Here is a 20,282-nt window from a genome sequence, read left to right on the forward strand (position 1 = left end):
GAAAAATGAAAAGATAAAAAATAAGTGGAAAAAGGAAAAAAGTAAATTAGATTACAATATTTATTACCAAAATTTTCGTTAGTGTATAAAAATGCATTAATTAGTAATTATTATAATTAATACTAGTGTTTATTTATTTCTTTAAAATAATAATAAATAAAAATGTAATTAAAATAAACTTCATTAATTTTTTAATTAATAAATTAAAAAACTTTCAATTAACTTTCTAATAAAACACCTCTTTGGAGAAGATTCGAAGGCGTGATCTCTTTAATCAAATGCCGGAGATTTTAACCACATAACTACCTAAAATTGATAGAACATTGTCTACCCTGAAAAGAATTGATGCATTGTAGAATACTGAACTCTAAAAATCCCTAAACCCCCTTCTTCCCGCGCCTTTCTCTTCCGTATTATCCTCAAATTTCTTGGTTCTTCGCCGTTTTCTCTCTCAAGAAAATGGCTACACAGTTCGGCATCAAATTGGCCGTCCACCTCATCACCAACCACTTCGGCAATCTCGTCGCTGTAATTCTCTCACTTTCGCGTCTCTCTGATTTATTTTGCATCGGCATTGATATTGAAGTTTTGTGTGTGCAGAAAGTATGCGAAAATCTATTTAGTCATGGAGCCCTCACTTTGGATCAATTGGTTCGCTACTCGGAGCTTACTAAGGACCAAGTTAAGAACTCCCTACTCGTCTTAGTTCAACACAATTGTTGCCAAGCATTTGTTTCTGCTCCTGAAGATGACGGTATCGTAACACTATTTTTTTTTGTTTAATTCCTTTGTTGTATTCTTTTTTTTTTTTTGCTTTTCTTTTTCTTTTTAATTATCATTGTCTACTTGCAATAAACATGTTGGAGTAAAATAGTTTTTAAAAAACGGACTTCCTAGCTTTAGTGGTAATGTTTGCAACGAATACTTCTTCATTAGGGCGTGATTGGCTAATTATGATGTTCTGAATTATTATGAATGCAGATGATGATGTAGACAGATTGAGAGTTAGGACTCAGTACTTGGTGTTGTTTGATAACATAATCCACCGATTGAGATTTTCCAAATTCTTGGAGACTGTGTCGCGGAAGCTTGATGAAGAAGTCGGTTTGATCCTTATTGGTTTCTTTGAAGCTTTTCCTTTTATGACTTAAAATGCTCAGTATTGTCCACTTGTTTTGCAGTGTGTGGAACTTCTTGATGGTTTGCTTCGCGATGGTAGGCTTACCCTGAAACAAATGGTTGACAGAGCAAGTCAAGGGAAAGGCAAGTGTTTTATGATGCAGTTGATAGGTCGAGTGCTGTTTTGCTTATATTTGTTGATTTTATTATAACAAAAGGTATTTTTTACACAAATCCGCACATATTTTCTTTTAAGATTTGTGTAATCTAACGACTAAATCATATTTGGTTTAGTCATAATTCCTTTTTAAAACTATGAAAACAAAAGGTATGTTTGGAGTGGATCAAGGTACATGTACTAGCATTATGGTCTGATTTGGGTTGGGTTATAAGTGTGGTACATCTTACACAACTTACTAAATTTGTTGTCCATGAAGAGGTAATGATACATAAAGAACTATACGAGTCTTTCTAAATTATGTTAAAGGGTGATATATTACTAGGCCTATAATTGAGCAGGATATTCATTTTAATCAAACATACAATTGACTCTGAATAATATGTTGAAATTACTGTATTTAAAACATGGTTGAGCTCACCTGTATCTCGCAAAATCATGAATCCTTTCAAATTATTTTATTTTAAATGATATACTTGCAGAAAATGCCGTGGATACAAAAGTTGTACGAGAGATACTGAATAAGCTTTTAACAGCTCGACTTGTCGAACGCTGCCCTGTCCCTGAGCCAGTTGTTTCTACCTCATTTAAAGAAACTACTACTAGGAAGCGGGGTGCTAAGTCTGCCAAGGTAAATAACTGCTCACTCAGGTCAATTTCCTTAGGAAGTTGGGTGATCTTTGGTTAATGGTTTGGGGTGAGAGGCATTTGCTGTCTATTGGGTGTGAGCAGGTGAGATTTCTAATGGGGTTCCACTAACAGCTTTGTTGAGGAATAGTAAAGCTTTTTTCCGTTTGATTTAGTTATATCCTAGTTGATATGAGATCTCTAACATATAGTGAGATCAATTTACCAATTAATTGTTGATTTTTGTATGCACGATGATCCTTCATTTATTGCTTGTTGTTTAAGATGCTTAGTCAAATAAGTGCTATTAAGTTGAAAATTCTCAAATATTCTTTGTTACCATTTTATTGAAGTTGCAACAGCAATGTGGTCACTTTCGGAAGCTGGATAATAGAGTTTTCTAAAATCACTTTAAACTTTGTAATTTATGCCTTTCAGATATTTGAAGCACCTGAGACATTACAGCAACGTGTTGTAGAAGCAGCAGTGCCTGGGGATGCAATCAGATTTTCATTCACTGCGGATATGAAATCTAATGTTGACAGGGAAACAAATTCAGATGATGATGAAATTGGTAGCGTTCAACAGAATGATGGTAGGACTACTGTCATCTTTTGTGGTCAGATCAACTTAGTAGTTTTCAGTTAACAAAATTTTTGCATACAAGTATAATTTTTTTAAATCATACAAAATTTGGTGCAGAAAAAGAGGAGGAAATTCTTTGGCGTGCCAATTTTGAGGAGTTTATTCGTCATCTTAGACATAAGGTAGATATTACAATATATTTCTTATCTAACATGGTGCTATCACTACCCAGTCTACCTTTTTTTCCTTGAATTTTGACCTTTTTTGTGCATTTATTTTATTTAACTTACTGTGAAAGGGTATTGAGCTTCGGAGTTATAAAAGCATACTAGATGGTCAGTGATAGTCAAACGTTTTGAATAAGAATCACAGATATTTTATTTGCAGAAAAGCTATTTTCTAGAGTATATAAGTGATCAAAGTTAAATTTGAAATTCCTTTGTCTTTCAAAGAGCAAAACTTCTGTTTAAAATTAGTCAAATGAAAACTAGTAATAATAAATGTCAATCTGGATAAACAAAGCATGAAACCACACAGATTGCTTGTTATTGACACTGCTCTTTAACATTTGGCTTGGTCAAATTTAAGTTGACAATATTTTTGAAGCTATGTTCAATGGTCATCTTTGCCATAAGTTGGCTTCAATCTGTATCACGTTACCTTTTGTACTAATGAATTTATGGATTCAGCTAAAGGAAGAAACTCATTGTTTTGGGTGGGGGCTATATTTACATGAATGAATCATTACGTATTGTTTCCTGTAAAGCAGTTTGACATTTACTTATTTTTCCTTGTTGATGCTACTATATTTACTGTTTCCTTTGTGATAAATGTGACAACAGAGGTTTTGTTATATTTTTTATGTGCTCTTTGTTTTCTTTTTAATTGTTCCAATTAATGATTGTAAAGGTTTCATGGATATCATATTTATAAGCTATTGTGTTGAATTGATTGAGATAGTTTTTTTAATCTTTTGTCATGCATATTGTAGGCATTGATTGAGAATATAAGAACTCAGCATGATGATGGAACTGCTACTGTCTTAAGTGCAGTATTGGAGGCAACAAAAACTGTTGAGAAAAAAGTGAAAATGGAGAATTCAGGTATACCAAATTCCTTGCTTTATGATTGTTTTTTTTTTCACTGTTGAGAAAGAATAGAGGGAAAACACAAAAGATCTTTGAGGAAATTATTAAAAGGGATCTCATGGTGAAATATACTTGATAATTTAATTTTTTAACTTAACCGAATCTATGTAGCTGGCCCAGTGTGACAAGGTTGCTGTTCTGCGTGACCTGTCTCTCAACAACTAATTCGTGTTTCTAGGATTTTGGTGGAAGTAACGAGGCCATAGATAGATGGATGGATGAACTGATGGATAGAGGCATATGGCCTAGCCTCTTTAAAGGGGTTTCTGTAGTAGTTTTGTTGTATGGTGCATCTTGTTCTGCTTGCTCCCTCCCTCTAGTCCTCTATTTTGTTCTTTTATTAAGGATTCCCTATCCTTCCTTATCTTTTTTAATTGTTCTGTTGTAGATAGGTGGAGGCATACGGCCTCTTTAAATGGGTTTCCCTAGTAGATATGTTGGATCAAGTAGCTTGTTCCGTTGATTCTCTCTCCCTTGTTCTCTGTTTTATTCTTTTGTTAAGAAGGATTCCATACTTCGCTTCTCTTTTGTAACTTTTCTGTTATAACGGATTTTTGTTTCACCATATAGAGAAAAGAAAGACGTCCATGGGACCACTGTTATCTCATGGTTATGTATTGATTTATGCTGTGTCATCCTATGTTTCAGTTCCCCTGTCACTGGATACAATTACCGCAGAGGTCATGAAGACTGATACAGGACGAACGATGACTATAGATCGTATCAGAGCTTCTCTTAGCCAGTTGGGCTGTTCACAGAGGATGATTGTAGATGATGCATATAGTATTGGTAAAGTTGATATTTTCCTCATGGAGGACTACTTCTGATATAAAACATTTATCATTTTATTTTCTTAATTGGTAATGTTGAAGAACTCTTTCAATGTCCTGGTTTATGATTCCTTCAGTGGTTTGTAATTCAGAATTCTTCACTTTTCAGATTTGAAGAAAATTATTGAACGGGCTCAAAATGAAGAGGTTTTAATCTTTGTGTTGTTTAGTAATTGCACTACACACACATGCAGACACATACATATTTTGATTTTGTTAAACTGTCTAATTTTATGTTCCGTGTTGTAGGTTGAGTCAATTGTGTTGAAAAGGTATGGAAGGGATGCGTACAGAATGTTCAGGCTACTGTCAAAGGATGGTTGTTTTCATGACACAGATCAGGTGATTTACTCATTAATGAAGTTAAAATTAAATTTGCTAATAAATGTAGTGATTCTGTCAGTCTTCTTTCATTGATGTTGACAGTTTGAGATTTTAGTCCAATTAACTTGATGCTTTGGATTATAGTTCACTGCAGTAACCCCATGTGAGGTTTTAAAGTTTGAACTGAGTAATGACATTTAGGGCTGTTTGAAATATTATAAATGTTCTCCCAGCAATCTCTAAATATTTTATATCTTCATTTGTGTTATTTAAAAATTATATTAGTGTACACACATACCTTTAGTTTTAAAAATTGCTGTATTATGTAATGGATTATGGTACTGTACCCATATTAATGCAATATGGATGGAGGATTAAACTTCCTACGTCAACATTTTGCACCTAGTGTCAGAATTTCTCCCTTTGGTTATTTCATTTATTCCGCTCATTTCTTTAAATAATACATACCCATTGATAGTAATAAAGATGAAATTGAGAACAAACCCAAAGGAGAAGTCATGTAAATATCTTCGTCCAAGTCACCATAAAAAGTTGCTATATAAGTTATGTAATCAGCTCAGGTTGGGCCTCGGGTAAAGTAGAAGATTCATCAAGATGACCCAAGAATCTTTTCCCTTTCACAAACATTTGGATTTAAAATGACCAGGCGGGATCATTTTTCCTGTTAAAGCGAACCATAAAATTTTCAGTAGCCACAAGACAATAACCGAGAAAAAAGAGAGAAACTCCATGAACTAGAATCATCGAGCATGAAACCCACAGGAACTAGGAGCCACCAAGAAGACAAGAGTGACTATCTTGCTGAAGGAAACCGGGGATGATTCCATGTCAAAATTTTTCTCTTTGATGATTTCCTTCATTCTATGTCTATATATATTACATACCCATTGACATTAATTAAGACTCTAATTCTATTTCCTAATTTATTTAATCAAAATCGGGAAAGCTAAAATTCTACAATGAATAAGCAAATATTCATTAAAATAAAAGAGATTCCATTATTGACACAAATAACCAATTATCTAATGCCAAAGCTGTTAGATTAGGATCTGTAATAACTTCATCCACGTTGACAGTCTTCCTTGATGCTTCGCATATACGGAAATCCAATGAAATATTTATAAACTGATGTTTTCTGCCAGCAATTGCATAATCCTTCTTTTTTTCAATTCTAATTATAAAGAAATTCAATGGACTCATTCTGTAGTGTTGTTGTGACCTTTAAGTGCTTCTGTTTAATTTGTAGATAGCAGCATCTACTCTGGTTGAGAAAAAGGAGGCTCCAAAGTTGCTATATAGGTTATGGAAGGACAATTACTTGTATATGGAGGTGGTCTATCTATTCAATATTTATAAACATTTTAGAAATCAGTTTACCTTTGTGTCTGGATATTTCATCTTTTCACAACTTAATCGTTCTTACAGAAAGTAGTTGCGACGGGAGTGAAGCAAACAACTATTTTGATGTGGAAAGTCAGTAAACCTCTGCTTTGGGAACATGTACTGGATGAGATGTACCACGCTGCCTTAAATTTGAGCCTAAGAATGGCTTTTGAGCAGGAAAAGGATGAAGAGGTTAGTACATCTAAAGTTGTTCATAAATTGATTGACCTCCATTAAATAAAAATGTTTATAAGATTAGGTTATAATATCTTAAGCAAGTGTTGTTTTTGTGTAAACCTTGTTGTGAGACGAATGTGGTTGTTGTAGTTTCCCATCCTCCATAGATTTTTTTAAGGAGTCTTTCATCTCTTTATTTTTATTCCTAAATATTGTTGATATTTGTATTGATTTACCATCATCACTGTATTTTTTTCGGTCATCAATGTCTTGCAAAATTATTGAAAAAAAAAAATCATAGCTGAATTAATAAAATGTTATATTCAAGTAACGATAATGATCCTATTATCTGCTAAAAGGGATACATTAAGGACGTGTGAGATAGCTGTGAAAATTAACATATAATAAACATTGAAAAATTATCATAAGTTAAATTGTTAGATAGATAAAATCAGCTTTTTAATTTTCTTTTTTAAATTTAAACAAATGTCCCCCAAAACCATCAATAACTCTCCAAAAACAATTTCTTTCCTCCAACACCAGCTAAAAAATCAACAATTTAAATTATTCCCAGCAAGTTTCTGATATGTAGACTATACGGATTTGTCGTCTATTTTAAAGCATACATATATTACAACTTAACTAATAATCATGTCTTTGTAAATCTTTTAGGTGCAAATGGCTATAAAGTTTGCATTGTACATTGTTTTTACCGATTATCAAATATTCCAGTCTGAAGTAATAGTTGTGGGAGTCTACCTTCTATTACTATTAGAAAAGGGCAGTTTTCAGTAAGTAGTTCTAGGTGCTATAATTCATTATCTGAGCTGTTGCCAATTTCCATGGACTTCTTGGCATAATGACAGTTGTCAACTGAGAATAGGGTTCCCTCAATTTTGACCTCGTCTGATACTCGGAAACAAAATATATAATGTAGTTGGTACTTTTTGGTGTTAATGGCATGTTGTTGTACAACAAGCAATGCTTTGCATTTTTACTACATTTACTGCGTTAAGTTTAATATATATATATATATATATATATATATATATATATATATATATATATATATATATATATGTTGCTTGGTTTGCACTGAAGTGTTCTTGCTACTTGTTTCAGCTTTTGAATGTTCCTAAAGACAAGCTTAAGGAGCCAGGGCCACTGCAGAAGAAATACAAACGGCTACTAAATGTCTGGTTACTCCTGGGGTCATCATTGACGAAGCTCGATGAAGCTCTCATGCTTTTCCATGATTTCTGAATACAAAATTTTGGGATGATTATAATATTTTATTTTTTTATCAAAAGAATGGCAAATTTTAACTGTTCCTGACAGCCAGAAACTTCACTTTCACTGCCGTTAACAAACTGGCAGATACTTGCATATAGAAAACAAAACGAAGTCACGCTAATTAAAATGCCACTTACCATGTTGGTAATCTTTTCTCAAACCACAGTATATATTTTAATACAAAACTACTTGGCAAGCTACAAATGAGAAATGTTACATAGAAGAAAAAGTTGGGAGGAAAACGTAACCAATTCTAATGCTGTTTGTTTCTGATGATGTCCAGTGGAGAGAAGAATTGCTGTGAAAGACAGGTCACCGTGGTCAAATTACGTATTTCTTTTAGAATTTTAACTGTGGCTCTTCATAAACTTGCCCTGTTAGAGACCTAACATACAATTATAACTCAACTTTATAATAAAATGGATAACAATTATTATAATAATAATAATAATATTAATTATCAATTAAATAACAATAAAAATAAATATTTTAACATAATTTATGTTAACTATTTTATATTTTAAATCACTTTTATAATGAAGGGGAAAATAATAACCATCTAATTTTATACATAAAAATGTACATTGAATTGAATAAATCTTTATTATTTGCTAAAGATGAGACACTTAATGTAAGAGCCTGAAAAATGAAATACCATTGGGCCATGCAGCCTGGCCCAAGAAGCTAAGGGCACTAGGATCTCAGAAGAGGCCTCACCTTCCAGCTCTGAGTTCATTTTTCAGTTACTTTTTCTCTCTCTAAACTCAATTCCATTTTTCTTCTTCTTGCTCTGACTTTTCTCTACTTTTCCACCACTTCCCACTGTTGAAATTTCAAATAGGTAGTGTGCTTTCGTTCACGGAGTTGAGAGCTTCCCATTCATCCGATTAAAATTCTGCTTTGGACGGGTAAGTTATCTTTCTCTGTTCCTCCCTTTCCTTTGAACCTAGGGCATGCAATTTTCTAGTTGCATGATCAATGAATTTCCCCTCTAGATTCTCTTGTGAAACTGTTTTATGACTTTTATTGTATTGGGTGTTATAACTGAAACTGTGAAATTGTGCATGTTGTGATGTGATGAATTTAATCTGTTTTGAATGAGTTTGTTGGCTGAAATTGATCTTGTTGGAAGGTGTGGAGTAAAGGTTCTGTAATAGCATGTATATGGGTATTAAATAGATGTACTGTTTGATGTTGTTGTGAGAGGAAGTGAAAATATTAAAATTAGGCATTTCAGATTTAGAGCATAAGAGAACATGGTAGATAATTTAAATAAATTAATTGTTAATTGTTGAGAGCCTTTCTTTGTTGGTAGGATAGAGGAACCTTAAAAACCTGAGTTGGCACATCCCTGATTATAGAGCGGCCATGAGCAGCCCTGGCCTGGTCCAGTCAGTTGTGACTAGTCATATGTGCTGGCGTCGTCGAAGGTGAGTTTGATGCGTTCAGACATCTGGGTCCTCTCCAGTGACTAATTAGGGTAAAGAAAGATCATGAAAATAAAATAAAATAAGTTGATTGTAGATGCATAAAGTTATCATGTGTTAATTTCTAGTCAATTATAATTTTAGGAAATCAGTCACTGTGTGTTTGGAATTTAAAGTAAAGATCCATATATAAATATATATATATATATATATATATATATATATATATATATTTAATATAATATATACTAGTTTAATATAATATATATATATATATATATATATATATATATTAGTTTAATATAATATAAAAATATATATTCGTAAGGTTACATATTATATATAAATATATATATGTATAATAATATAATGTAAATATATATATATATATATATATATATATATATATATATATATATATATATATATATATATATATATATATATATATATATATAAAATAAAGTAAGATAGTTGTTTCTTATATTGAAACGTGAGTGTTAATCAATAATTATATTACTTGTAGGTATGTATAAATTAATGTATTTTATGAGCTGTTATGGGTTAGTTGGAGTTGTTTGGTTCTTGGTATTGATTAACTTAGATTCAATTGTGGAGATGTTATTTTTATAATTTGTGAGTGGTGAGTAATGTATATTGTTGAGATTGTGTATATGTTGATTGTGGCAGAAAGTATATGATTACAAAGTGATGAAAGTATGATCCAAGTTGTAAATCAAGTTCCATCTGTGTAGGATCTCTTGGTGAGATCCTTAGTGTTTTAGAATGAAAGTAGGAGCTCAGTCTTGGGGGTCATTCTGAAACTCCAATGGCTAATCATACTCAAGTAGAGAGATTAATCCATGTGGTGAGGAGTAGCAGGAGGTCTTAGTCTTGGGGCTTCCAGTATGCCTCAAGGCCCGGAACAGGCTAACCTCGTGAGTGTGGCAGGGTGGGGAACCCAAGTTTCATAAGTCACCACGAGTGCAGGACTCGCCATAGCTCGACTATCATTCTAAGTCCGGACGAGTCAAGTCTAGTTTATGACATGTTCCTTTGTATGGTTTAACTTGCTTGGCTTAAAGTATTTATTTGATGAATTGTTTACTTTAAATATAGTATGCTTGCTTGTGAAACTAGCTCACCCTTGCTTGTGTGTTCGTGCTTTGTTTGGGTATGTTTCCTGTTGCAATGATCATCCTAAATTGGATGTGAGCAGATGAAGAGGAGGTGTCTGTGGAGCAAGCGCTGGAAGAAGGTGATGCTGCAGCTTAGTATGTCTAGGATATTGATTAGTAGTATTATTCTGATGATAATTCACAGTGGTCCTTTATGTTTAAGAGACCAACTCTGATTTTATTTTGGATGACTGTAACCAATATAGTCTGTTATATGTCTCTAATTACTTTCCAATATTATAACTGAATGACGTCTTTATTATATATGCATGTCGTATATTATGGGATGTCACACTTAATTGAAAGGAAAACAAACTTTTTCTTATAGGAATTCCTTTGGGAATTTAATCAACTTTGTTATTTTAATCAACACGTATTAGACGGTAACATCGTACAAATTAAGTATACAAGTATTCAAATTTACGGTTCATTTGAATTTTTTTTTGACAATCCAAAACAATCTGCATGACACTTCTTTTGATAATATGTACAGAAGTATGAATAATTTTTTGTGGCCCTTGTAACAGATAGAGAGATACATACATACGGATATTTCCTACTACGTTGATTTTTTGTTTCCCAATTAAAACCAAAGCATGTTAGTTTTGAATTATAGCATGTATTGTTATGAGAAGTATCATGCAATCTTTCAAAATATTTTAAATTTATGTTTCTTTTACCTGTTTACGTATATCATTTTAAAGAAAATTGTACTTATTTATTTTATTAAATATACCCATCAAAGAATTTTCAAAACAAATTATATGCTGAAGTTAAAATAAATTATTCATTAAATATTTAATCAAAATAATTTTTATATAGATTTAATGATAAATTTTAAAATGAAAATGTCAAAACTAAAAGATAATTATATTATAAAATAATTCATTTAATGCAATTACTTCCTCTATCACTTCACAAACAGACACACAAAATCAATGATAAATTGATAGTCAAACAAACAAGAAGATATAGTGATCTGTTAACAAACCACTATTCTATCACATTATGTAATATACCGTCTTATCTAATTCAGACATTTTTTTAATACTTTAAATTAATTTTTATTTCTCTATTACATTATAATTTATTCCATAATTGAAGTTTTTAATTTTTTTAAAATAGAATATCATAATAAATTTATAATTTTAACAGATGGATTAATTCGTGTACTTCGATAGGTTGTTTTTTTTAAAGAAAAAGATATGAAGGATGGGATGATGCACGTTTAAAATGTTTTGAAATAGGCACTGATTATAATTTCCGTTGAAAACGTTCATACCTAACAGGCCTCGCGTCTATTTCTTTTTTGATTTAGATAATTTTAATTCACCTAAACCAAATTATTGTGAAAAAAAAACAATACCTTTATTTTCAGCAAAATATTTAATACATGCATAACTTAAACTTGGAGCAATTATTAAACCCAAATATTCTAAATTTATTATAATAATATTTAGTTGATCTGATACAAGAGAGCCAAAAATAAAGTGGTATATATATTTTAATTTAATTATATCTTGTTCGTTTATATTTTTTATTTGCAATTTCATTGAATTAATTTTCGCTTCCTTTTGCAACAAATTATTAAGAACATCCACAATGTTTTGTCTAGTTCATCAATTAAAAAATACTTTTGTTTTTGGAAAAGAACAAAGTCATTTAGTTGTCCAATAATACATACATAAGAAATTTATTATTACAAAATTATCACACAACACTATATATAAGTGTTCATTATTTGCAATAATAATATTTTCTTTAATTTAAAATAAACTACGACTTTCTCCTCCGTCCATCTTACCTAACGTGTTTTAAATCTCATCCATATCTTTTGGATTATCTTTTTGTACTTTGCCGTTATCCCTCTTTTGTCGTCTATTAAAGAAATGTATTTTTTTAATCTAATTTTATTTAAATAAACCGATTAATTAAAATTTAATTACTTTATACATTTACATATTTTAAAGTATTTTTAATTTATTATTTAAAATATTTCTTTTACTCAAGTTCTTTTTATTTAATTTTTGTTGTTAATGAAATAATATATAATTATTACTTTCTTTTTCATTTTTAATTTTAACTCGTTGATTAGTTATTTTCCTATTTTCTTTTAATTGATCAGCCAATTCATTATTTTATTTTTCAATAATAGTCATTCAAGATGGAAAAACGTTATCCCATTTATAATAAAATCAAATAATAAGTATTTAAATAATTTTTATTATTTACATTCAACAAAACAAAAATTTCACTTAAAAGTATTCAAAATTTATAAAATAATTAAAATTTATAATTACTCGACATAATAAAAATATTATATTAAGAACGCGGTTTAATAAAATTCATTAAGTTTTTTATATTGTAACTGTCCAAATTCATTTATTAAAGAAATATTCAAATATTTACATTTTAATTACCATTGTCAATATTATAGTTATTATGTATGATAAGATATAACTTATTTATTTGAGATAAATATTATTTTAATAATATTATTTGATATTCTAATATCGGTACGTAATCCATGACAATTTTATAAATACTATTAGTATTTTTCACTTAATTTCATATTCATTTTCTTTATTCACAAGATTTTAATTTTCTTATTTTAGGTGAACAAAATTTAATTAAGCTTAAATAGTTTATATATGTATAGGTTTGTTTCAATTTCATTAGAGACTTTTACTTTCAAGGTAAAATGTTCATCAATTTATTCCAAATCACTAACCATTATTTCTTTTATATTTTATTTTTCTATGAAAATTTAGAAAGTCCCTCTTCTTTTTTTTTTGTGTAAAATAACTTTACATGAAGTAAAAGCTTCAAAAAGACTCTTAAAATATTTCTTTTAAAACAATTACCTGTGGTAGTGTAAATTATTGAAAAATTAAAGAATATTAATTTTACTATTAAAATTTAATCGTGTTAATAAATATATTACAAGTAAAATAAATTATTAACAAATTAAAAAATTGTTTTAAAATAAATATATTAAAAATTGCTTCAAAAGAGTCTTATAAAAGTATTTTTTTTAAACCATTACCTTAAATGTAGTAGTGTAAACTATTGGAAAATTAAAGAATATTAATTTTACTATTAAAATTTAATAATGTTAATAAATATATTACAAGTAAAATAAATTATTAACAAATTTAAAATTACTTTAAAATAAATAAATAATAAGTTGGCATTATTTTTCTAGTTCTTGTGTCTGTTGTAGTAGCGAGAAAAAAAATGAACTGAAAAAAAATAAAGTGCGATGCTCTTGATGGCTGTACTGTATATATTTTAACTTATTATGTTAACCGCGGATTCGCAAAACATGAACTACGTTTGGCTTCTTTATGGCCAAACACGGTGACGGTGTAGACCTGATCTTTGTTGCTTTTGCATATCGCGTTGACTACAAACAAGAACGACAAAGATTCTGTTTTTCTCACACCTTTTTTGTTTTTTTCTTAGTCACAAATTTCCACTTCTAAACATAATTAAGCTGTGTGGACAAAACTGCAAAAAAAAAAAAAAAAAACCGACCAAAAACTTTGACACACAGATGGACCCAAAAAGGGAAAATATTCAAACATGTCGCGAGGGTCAAAAAGTCAATCCGTGGACAAAGATAATAAAAATAAAAGCAAAAGCATAACAACAACTCGTTCCTTATCGTAGTCAAAAGCCACCAATTAGTTCTCCCATTCAAAACCTTCTTATATAAATACAGACTTATATTACTATCTTATACCCACAACAGAACCATAATATTAGAAGTTCAAGTATTAAAACGATACAAAGAGAGAGATGGAGTTTTTAGGGCTATATGGAGTTCTTGTTGCCTTCTATGTCATACTTTGTCTCTTCTTGTTCTTCGTACTAACTTTTTCTTGGTGGGTTTTCCCTAACCAAAAACTTAAGATGCTTAAGAAATGTGGGTTAGAAGGGCCAACCCCAAGTTTTCCACTTGGGAACATTGAAGAGATGAAAAGAAAGAGTATCATTAAATCTTCAGTTGTTTCCTCGAATCTCCCACACGATATACACTCTTACGTTTTCCCTTACTTCTCTACCTGGCAGAAGTCACATGGTAGGTTTCCCATCTCATGTATATTCATGTTCATATTATTGTACAGGACATAAGTCATGATGTACATGGAGGTGTTGTTAAGTATGCAATTTTACTTTGTGTTTGTGTAGGCAAGGTGTTCTTGTATTGGTTGGGCACGGAGCCGTTTTTGTACATTGCAGAGCCAGAGTTTTTGAAGAAAATGTCAACAGTGGTGTTGGCCAAAAGATGGGGCAAGCCAAGTGTGTTTAGAAATGACAGAGACTCCATGTTTGGGAGTGGTTTGGTCATGGTTGAGGGCAACGAATGGGTTCGTCACAGGCACATTGTTGCTCCCGCATTCAATCCCATTAACTTGAAGGTATCTCTCCATTAATTACATTACATTTTATTTGATTTTGGATGTTCTTCGATCTGCATCAACCATGACAAACGTGGTGCATGTATGAAAAAAACAATTACATTGAATCCCGTTCACATTGGAGTGGTTTTGATGATTCTACTATTCTTTTGATGTCAATAGTTACTGATCATAAGCATACGTCTGATTAGTTTTGTATTATCTTGTGTTATGTGATATCTAGGGAATGGCGAACATGATGGTTGAATCCACGAATCAAATGATAGACAGATGGTTTACGAGAATAAACTCTGGGAACCCCGAAATCGACGTGGAAAGTGAGATTATAGCAACGGCTGGGGAGATCATAGCAAGAACAAGTTTTGGAATGAAAGATGACAATGCAAGAGATGTTTTCGACAAATTAAGAGCCTTGCAAATGACCCTTTTTAAGACCAATCGATACGTAGGTGTTCCCTTTGGGAAGTATTTCAACGTAAAGAAAACATTAGAGGCGAAGAAACTCGGGAAAGAAATCGACGAACTCTTGTTGTCGATCATAGAATCTCGGAAGAAGTCGGGGACGAAAAATGGTCAGCAAGATCTGTTAGGTCTGTTGCTGCAAGAAAATCACGAGGTGGATGGAAGGTCGGGTAAGACGTTAACATCGCGAGAAGTTGTTGACGAATGCAAGACCTTCTTCTTCGGAGGGCATGAAACCACAGCACTAGCCATCACGTGGACCTTGCTGCTTCTAGCCATGCACCCAGATTGGCAAACCCAGTTGAGAGATGAGATACGAGAGGTGGTGGGGAACTCTGAAGAACTTGATATTTCTATGCTCTCTGGTTTAAAGAAGGTACGTTCTTTGATGTTTTTATAAGATTTGTCCATTGATATTTGTTGTTGTATGATCCTACATACGGTCTTCGTAGATTAGTAAAGTAAAGATCTGTTTGACGAACATGCAGATGAAGTGCGTAATGAATGAAGTTCTAAGACTGTACCCTCCATCACCGAATGTGCAAAGGCAAGCAAGAGAAGACATAAAAGTTGATGATGTAACAGTGCCAAATGGAACGAACATGTGGATAGATGTGGTGGGCATGCACCATGAGGCTGAGTTATGGGGAAAGGATGTGAATGAGTTCAGGCCAGAGAGGTTCATGGATGATGTGAATGGTGGATGCAAGCACAAGATGGGTTATTTGCCTTTTGGGTTTGGAGGGAGAATGTGTGTTGGTAGAAATTTGACCTTTATGGAGTACAAGATTGTTTTAACTCTTGTTCTCTCTAGGTTTAGTTTTAAGGTTTCCCCTGATTACAAACATTCACCATCTATTATGCTCTCCCTGAGGCCTAGTCGTGGACTTCCACTCATAGTTGAGCCCCTTTAGACAATTTAACCCAATTTTTATTGACTCTCTCCCAGTCACAGTTCTTTACTTATTCAGCCTCGTAGATATTAAGTTCAGGATTAGGGGATTGTAGATCAGCTCAATTTTACAGAGATGAGATGTGTAGACATTCTTAGTTATCTGTCTGGGTTTGTCAATGTTGGAAAACACTGTAAGATATGTTTTCATAAATGCATATTCTTATTACCTTTAAGGTAACAAAGTATTATTATATAAGCCTTTTGATGTAAAAAACACATTTATTTAAATGCATAATTTGTAATCTAAACAAAACTTTGTCCTTTCAAAATCCTTCGTCTCAAATCATTTCTTTAAGAAATCAATTATATTTGTGAGCTCATTAAGAATTTGATTGATGTTTATGTCATTTATATAAGTAGAAATTATATGACAAATTCATTTTTTTATCTTTTCATGTAAAAACAAAATTAACTTATGAAAATAGTTGTAATAAAAAAATATCCACCGTAAACAAAATTTGATTATTTTATTATATCACCTTTTAACATAACATCTTGTTATAATTAATAAAAAAGAACGTATTGCATTAAAGCCATATAATAGAAAGTGAAAAAATTATATATTTTTAGTATGCTAAATAATACGATAGGACATTATACCAGTCTTATTATATATATTAAGGTTTAAATACTTTTACAATCACGAATAGTCGTACGGATACTATAACCAAAGAGTTCATGGTGTACGTCGCGACACACGTGGAGATACGCGTGGAAATGGAAATTGCAAAGCCCTTCCAAATTTACTAAATTTAGAAAATATTTTGAACTTTACTTTTTTTAAATAATTCAAACTCAATTAATATAGATTTTATACGTATGCAGCATATATTAAACCAAAATAAATGAAAACATATATTTTGGTTATAATTTATTAAAAATACTCTAAATATAGAATTCACGCATACCTTATATGTAATATATAAAAATTCCTAAAACATTTACATTTTTACTGGTCATCAGTTTTGACCATTGAATTATTTATTAATCATAAATACGATTTGTCCATTGTTGAGAAAGTTTTCACATTTTCCCTTCTCAAAGGCAATATTTTGGAGTCTGGTCAACAATATTGACCACGGAATTACTCAATTAATATATGTGTGATTAATGGCTAACTTGCATATTCTTTGGGGAACGAGACACTTGTTTGTTAACATCAATAATAATTCCTCGTATCATATTAAATTTCACTTTAATTCAACTTGTTCAATAAATATATAAGACTGCTTCCCAAACTTAAGATATATAATAAGACTTAGCAACCTTTATTTAAAAAAGAAAAAAATGTAATAGTGTGAAATATTCATATACAAAGTCTTCAAAATACTAAAATTTTACATTTTTATTTAGAAAGACATTAAAATAAATGCTTGCATACACATAATTACATTGATGAAGGAGCACCTTATACAAAAGAAGGTTTATGAAAGATGAAAATATTTAAATGATTTTACTAAATGTAATCATTAAAAAGACTTATATTGGAGGTCAAAGTCAAAATTAAAATTTGGAGCCAAAAATATTGTCCCTTCAAATAGCATATTGGCCAACCATCAAATGGTGGGTTATTAATATCATTATTTATAATTAAAATAATTGTTTGAATATGATAATTTAAGTTTATGATTTTTTGGTCTGCTCAAAGTTGATTATGGAATTTTAATGATGACAAACACGACTTATTCTATTCAGAGTTCGTAAAATAAAGATCCATTGGATAAAGTTGGAGCACTTGTGTTGGTAATGAAAGCTTTTTGTTTATTTAAAGGGTTTATTGCGTAATAAATAATTATGTCATTAAACATGATCAACGTGATCGATTACAAATTAACAAATATACATGAGAGTTTTAGACCATGCTTCATTATTAGTTTCAATTTTTATTTTTTATTAACAAAATTTCGCGTATTGTTCATTTTATTTTGAAAAAATTACACAGAAATGCCAACATATTGCTTTAGTTTTTTTATATGAATATCTCCAAAAATAAAATAAAAAACAGTAATATTTTATTTAAATAATATTAATAATTAAAAAAATATATTAAATATAATTTCAATTCCTGAATCTTTATTGGTTAATATTTTAAATTTTAATATATTTGTGTTTTCAACCTTTAAAAATGAATGAAAATGTATTATTTTTTATTTAATTATATTAAATGTTTTAACATTTTAAATTTATTTGTGATTGACATTAAATAAGTTTTAAAAAAATTAATGTTATTAAATTAAAAAATATTATTAATTTATTTTTAAAGTTTAGGATGAGAATGTATTAAATATAAGGTAAAAACGAAATTTAATTTTATCTCCAAACTTAAATAATAAAATTATATTTAATAAAAAAAAGAGTTAATTGCCCTTCTTATTTTAAAACAGGCTTCTTAGAGATTTAATATAGTATTTTATTTTCAAAGCAATAAAATAAAGTAATTATTAAGTGAGTCGTTTTATAAATAATTGTATACTTTTTAATTTAGGTTCTCGTTACAAGAAAAAGAGAGAGATTGAGGGAGGGTGTAACGTTTGAACAGGGAAACTATCGATGTAGAATAATTTGATTTTATAAATTAAATTAATTCTGTTCAATTTATACGTCGATTTTAAATTGAATCAAATTAATATTAGTTATTTATTAAGTATTTGCTTTTATGGTCTAACTTTTGATAATATATACTAGAATTTTAATTTGTGTATGATATAAATAAATATTTATTTTTAAATAATTATGAATATTATTCTTAATAATAAATATTTTTAAATTTTATAAAATTCAGTATAGTTAAATTTATTATAAAGAAATATTCTAATTATATAAATTATATTTATATTGTTGTTAAATATCACGTTATGAAACTATTTTTCAGGTTTAAATAACTTTATGCTACTTCAGAATTTTAATATGATTCCAATAAAAAAAGTTATGATTCTTTAAAAAAAAAATTAGTTTTATTTATTCCGTTTATTAACATCTCTTAAATAATAATTAGTTTAAATGTTTACTTCGTTCATGAATTTTTATTTAGTAAGTAATATGTAGACATTAAATCTTAAAATTGTTTGTTGAAATTGTATAAACGAAGTGCTATCCATTAAAATAACACCAACTAATGTCGTAAATAAAACATTTTTTTCCTCTTTCTCTTCTACTTTTCCTGTGACACCCAGTTTTACCATTTATTGGCATTTTTGTGTCGTATAAATAGGATGGCGTTGTAATTTTTAAAGGAAAAAAAGTATTCAATACGAGGAAAACAATGTTGTTTTTTTAGAGTATCTTTCAATCTTCCTTATTGAAGAATCTGATTTGTAGAGGATGTTTTTTTTTTCTCAAATAACTTTTTTATGTTTAACCCTCAAAAAGGGAATGTTAAAAAGAATAAGAGATAGAAATCTTAACAGAAGACACATATTTAATCAATTTCCTTCAAATGAACTAACTTTTAAAAATAATATAATTTGTATCACATTGATTAACTCAGATATTGACATGGTTAATTCGTAAAGATGTAAATAATAGATAATAACCAAAATAGAAATAGTTTCTTTTATATATATATATATATATATATATATATATATATATATATATATATATATATATATATATATATATATATATATATATATAAGAAACAACAATAAAATCTTTTTATAGAGGGTCAAAATTAAAATGTAAAAATTCATTAGAAATAAAAAAACAAAAGAATATGTGGCAATCCTACTTAACATTCAACACGATCATCTTATCATATCCATGAATCTAAATAGAAATAAAATTTTTATTAAGAACAAAAAGGTGTCTTGTGTAACATCCCAATATCTCACGCTGGATAATTCATAATTTATATATTGTAACATTACATTTACGGTAATATCCCGTAATCTCACACTTATAAATTCATAGTTAATATATATCTACACATGTTTTAAACTCAGATTTCAACTATAAACTCATAAATATAATTCGAATTCTTCTAACTTATTCTTCTGTCTCTCTCTTCATTGGCATTGGATCAGACGACAATCCTTCATCTGCTCCCATATAACGAATTATACGATCATCGCACATACCCAAACACAAAACAACCACAAACAAGTAGGGTGAGTTAACATGCAACAAATCATTTAAAACATGTATAATTA

At 29.8% G+C, this 20,282-nt stretch overlaps 2 protein-coding genes and 1 long non-coding RNA gene across 3 annotated transcripts; all 3 read left to right on the plus strand.

The window, feature by feature from the left end:
- The first annotated feature begins 295 nt into the window (after positions 1-295).
- LOC108325180 (uncharacterized) lies at positions 296-7,729 on the plus strand. The gene is made up of 14 exons (XM_017558202.2): positions 296-528; positions 601-754; positions 982-1,100; positions 1,182-1,263; positions 1,780-1,928; positions 2,363-2,519; positions 2,627-2,691; positions 3,501-3,612; positions 4,306-4,446; positions 4,597-4,634; positions 4,737-4,829; positions 6,079-6,162; positions 6,258-6,407; positions 7,515-7,729. Exons 1-14 carry the CDS (start codon positions 460-462, stop codon positions 7,653-7,655), a joined length of 1,554 nt encoding a protein of 517 aa, XP_017413691.1. The 5' UTR covers positions 296-459; the 3' UTR covers positions 7,656-7,729.
- Positions 7,730-8,422: 693 nt separating this feature from the next.
- LOC108325788 (uncharacterized) lies at positions 8,423-10,552 on the plus strand. The gene is made up of 2 exons (XR_001831868.2): positions 8,423-8,593; positions 10,332-10,552. It is a non-coding gene; the product is annotated as an uncharacterized LOC108325788 (long non-coding RNA).
- A 3,539-nt stretch (positions 10,553-14,091) lies between these two features.
- On the plus strand, positions 14,092-16,272 carry LOC108325789 (cytokinin hydroxylase). Its single transcript, XM_017558870.2, has 4 exons — positions 14,092-14,374; positions 14,485-14,714; positions 14,938-15,552; positions 15,665-16,272. The coding sequence occupies exons 1-4, from the start codon at positions 14,092-14,094 to the stop codon at positions 16,088-16,090; spliced, it is 1,554 nt and encodes a 517-aa protein (XP_017414359.1). The 3' UTR covers positions 16,091-16,272.
- The last annotated feature ends 4,010 nt before the right edge of the window (positions 16,273-20,282 follow it).

This window comes from Vigna angularis, chromosome 3 (assembly GCF_016808095.1).
Source record: "Vigna angularis cultivar LongXiaoDou No.4 chromosome 3, ASM1680809v1, whole genome shotgun sequence".
NCBI classification, from domain to species: Eukaryota; Viridiplantae; Streptophyta; class Magnoliopsida; order Fabales; family Fabaceae; genus Vigna; species Vigna angularis.